This window comes from Penaeus japonicus, unplaced genomic scaffold (assembly GCF_977035675.1).
Source record: "Penaeus japonicus unplaced genomic scaffold, GWHDUDI00000001_assembly GWHDUDI00000027, whole genome shotgun sequence".
NCBI classification, from domain to species: Eukaryota; Metazoa; Arthropoda; class Malacostraca; order Decapoda; family Penaeidae; genus Penaeus; species Penaeus japonicus.
The window spans coordinates 6,545,093-6,547,592 of NW_028234429.1; the positions used below are offsets into that span (position 1 = coordinate 6,545,093).

General features: G+C 36.3%; 1 protein-coding gene across 1 annotated transcript in view; it reads left to right on the top strand.

Moving 5' to 3' along the window:
• Positions 1–2,062: 2,062 nt before the first annotated feature.
• Positions 2,063–2,500, top strand: part of LOC122264807 (uncharacterized) — a 16,869-nt gene continuing 16,431 nt past the window's right edge. The window contains exon 1 of the mRNA XM_086553009.1: positions 2,063–2,113. Within this exon, the coding sequence (XP_086409135.1) occupies positions 2,078–2,113 (36 nt within the window). The 5' untranslated portion in view covers positions 2,063–2,077. The remainder of the gene's footprint in view (positions 2,114–2,500) is intronic.

The following is a 2,500-nucleotide window of genomic DNA, read 5'->3' on the forward strand; positions in this document are numbered from 1 at the left end:
TTTTGTTTCTGTAAACACTCCATTTGTGAAAATCCATGGATTAATATATGGTTTGGATCCCCCAGAAAGGTATTTCAGTGTGGAAATGGGTTACTCCCTTTCAAACCATTTTTTTACACATTGTACAGTTCCTTGAGTATACCAATCTTACAAGGGGGATTCATAAGTCTTCAGAAGGACAAAGGACACTGCCAACATTTGACTCAAGAACTTAAAAGCAGTTTCGAACCTTCCCCTAGCTGGCTTTATCGCAGGCCCTTTCCTAATGACTGATTTGCTTGCTCTAACAGCTTTTTGCTATTCATTAGACCAACAAAGTACCAGATGTCTTCGGTATCGTTCAATACTTTTAGAAAATGAGTATTTTTCTGCGGAGTACATTCATGTGTATCTTATTGGACACTTGAATACTTTTATATTTCATGTATAGTCTTAGTTGTACCTAAGAGATTACAATCTACCTGTTTCAATTGCTATTCGCCATCCTGTGGCAAATTGCAACTTGGAAAGTTGTACCAAGTGAACTTTCCATAAATGTCAAGTGATATCCAGTTGTGGGAAGGCATTGTAAATTACCCCAGGAAAATGTTAGAAGTATGTAGGTGTTTGTATTCATCACCATCCCGCTACGTCAACTTGTGAATTGAAAATGGTGTCTCTACATGTGTCTCCCGGTCTTAGGCACCTGGCAAAATAAGTTTTCCAAATCCTGCATATGAAGAGGTAGGTGGATAGATGTTGTATATAATGGTAAGATTTATCCTAAGATTCCATTGCTTTGCACTCTGCCGCGGGGTTTGCAACAATATAATTGTTTTAATGGCTTTAACCCACTACCCAATTTTTCTTAGTGGCTTATTCTGTTATAGTCAAACGTTTCTTTAGAAATTTATCATAAAATGTATACGTGCAAATAAGCATACTCACTTGAAAAGATTACCCTAATCTTGTTCAGTTCATCATGAACATCTAGTTTGAGAACAAACACGCAGAAGATAACATAAATGCTAAAGTTAATGGTGACAATGACAATAATGGCACAGTCGTATTGATAGTGATATACAGAAAGAGTGAATGTAAGGAATAACATTATCTGACAATATAGTTCATATTGGAAAAATCTCACCATCATCCAGTATCAACACTATAATGTTATGGTAAAAGAATTTCATCATCATGATAGTTTTCTTATCATCACAAGTCGTATTACCATCATCAATAATATCATTATTCTATTAGTAAAATCTCCATTTAATTATTGTTGTCAGCTTTATATTTCTTTTTTATTGATCTTCGTTTATATTTATCTTTTATATTCTTACATTCACTCTGGTTGTTGGTTATGTACGTGTTCTCAAATAGTTTTTGTTGTTGCTGCTGTTTACGTGTGAGTGGTTTCGTCCTTGTGTTCGTATTTGTTTTTGTTCTTTATCTTTGTATTTGTTCTTTTCGTATTTGTTGCTTATTCCTGATTTTTTTTTCAGATTTTTTATTCTTGTACAAGTTGTTGCTTTCATACATGTTGTTTATGTAGTTGCTGGTGTATTCATAAATAATGTTTTCACATATGTTGATTTTGTCTTTACTGTTGCTTTCCTATGTGCCGTTCTATTAGTTTAATCCTTTCGTATATATATCTGAAGCATTTGTTGTATCTCTGCCTAAACTCCCTTTCCCATCCCCCATCCAAAGACTATATAGACTACACAGAGACAAAACACCCAGAGACATACAAGCCATAGACTAAATACGTGGAGACCCTGAAGTCCTGCGTCCGCCTCCCCGGCCCGGCGCAGCCAGCTGGCGGGCGAGCCGACGTCGGTTGCCAGCGCGGACGATGACTTAGGCGACGTCTCAATAACGTTACCTGTTGTTGTGATCAGGTTTTATAGGCCATGGTTGTTTGTGAGGACATGAAGAATTGTGGTCGAGAAGAGGAAGAGGATCCATAGTAAGCCGCATTGTATGACGCAAATAGTAAACACCATGGTGAGCATTGGTGTCTGGTGTTTTGGAGACGTTTTTCTCTGAATTCCGCAACGAGCCAAAACAGATCAATGTCAAATGTGTCAAGAAAATGCGATTTATCTACCCCTTCCATGAAAGAAAAAGTGTAGGCATATTATATATTATTCTAGGCCTGGGGAGAGGAAATGTCATTTTGTTGAGGGAGTTAAATGTAATATAGTTATTTTTCTAATGAGAGCAGTTTAGTTTGCAAGAGAAAATTCAGGATCCGAATGTGGAATAGTACTCTCAATAAATGCAATTGATCTTTGGTTGTAGGAGGTATTTATAGAATATGAGCTTGTTTATTTATATCCTTAAGAGTTCACTTATGCCAGGTGATTGACAGGATTTTTTTTTTTGAAGTAGTACTCACCTGACCAGCGGTCTGTTGTTTTTATAGAATTTTAATTGAGAAACAATTTTCATTACACACCCAGCTGTTCATTAATTTCAGAATGATAAAGCAAAAGTAATGCACTAGCCTAAAGAA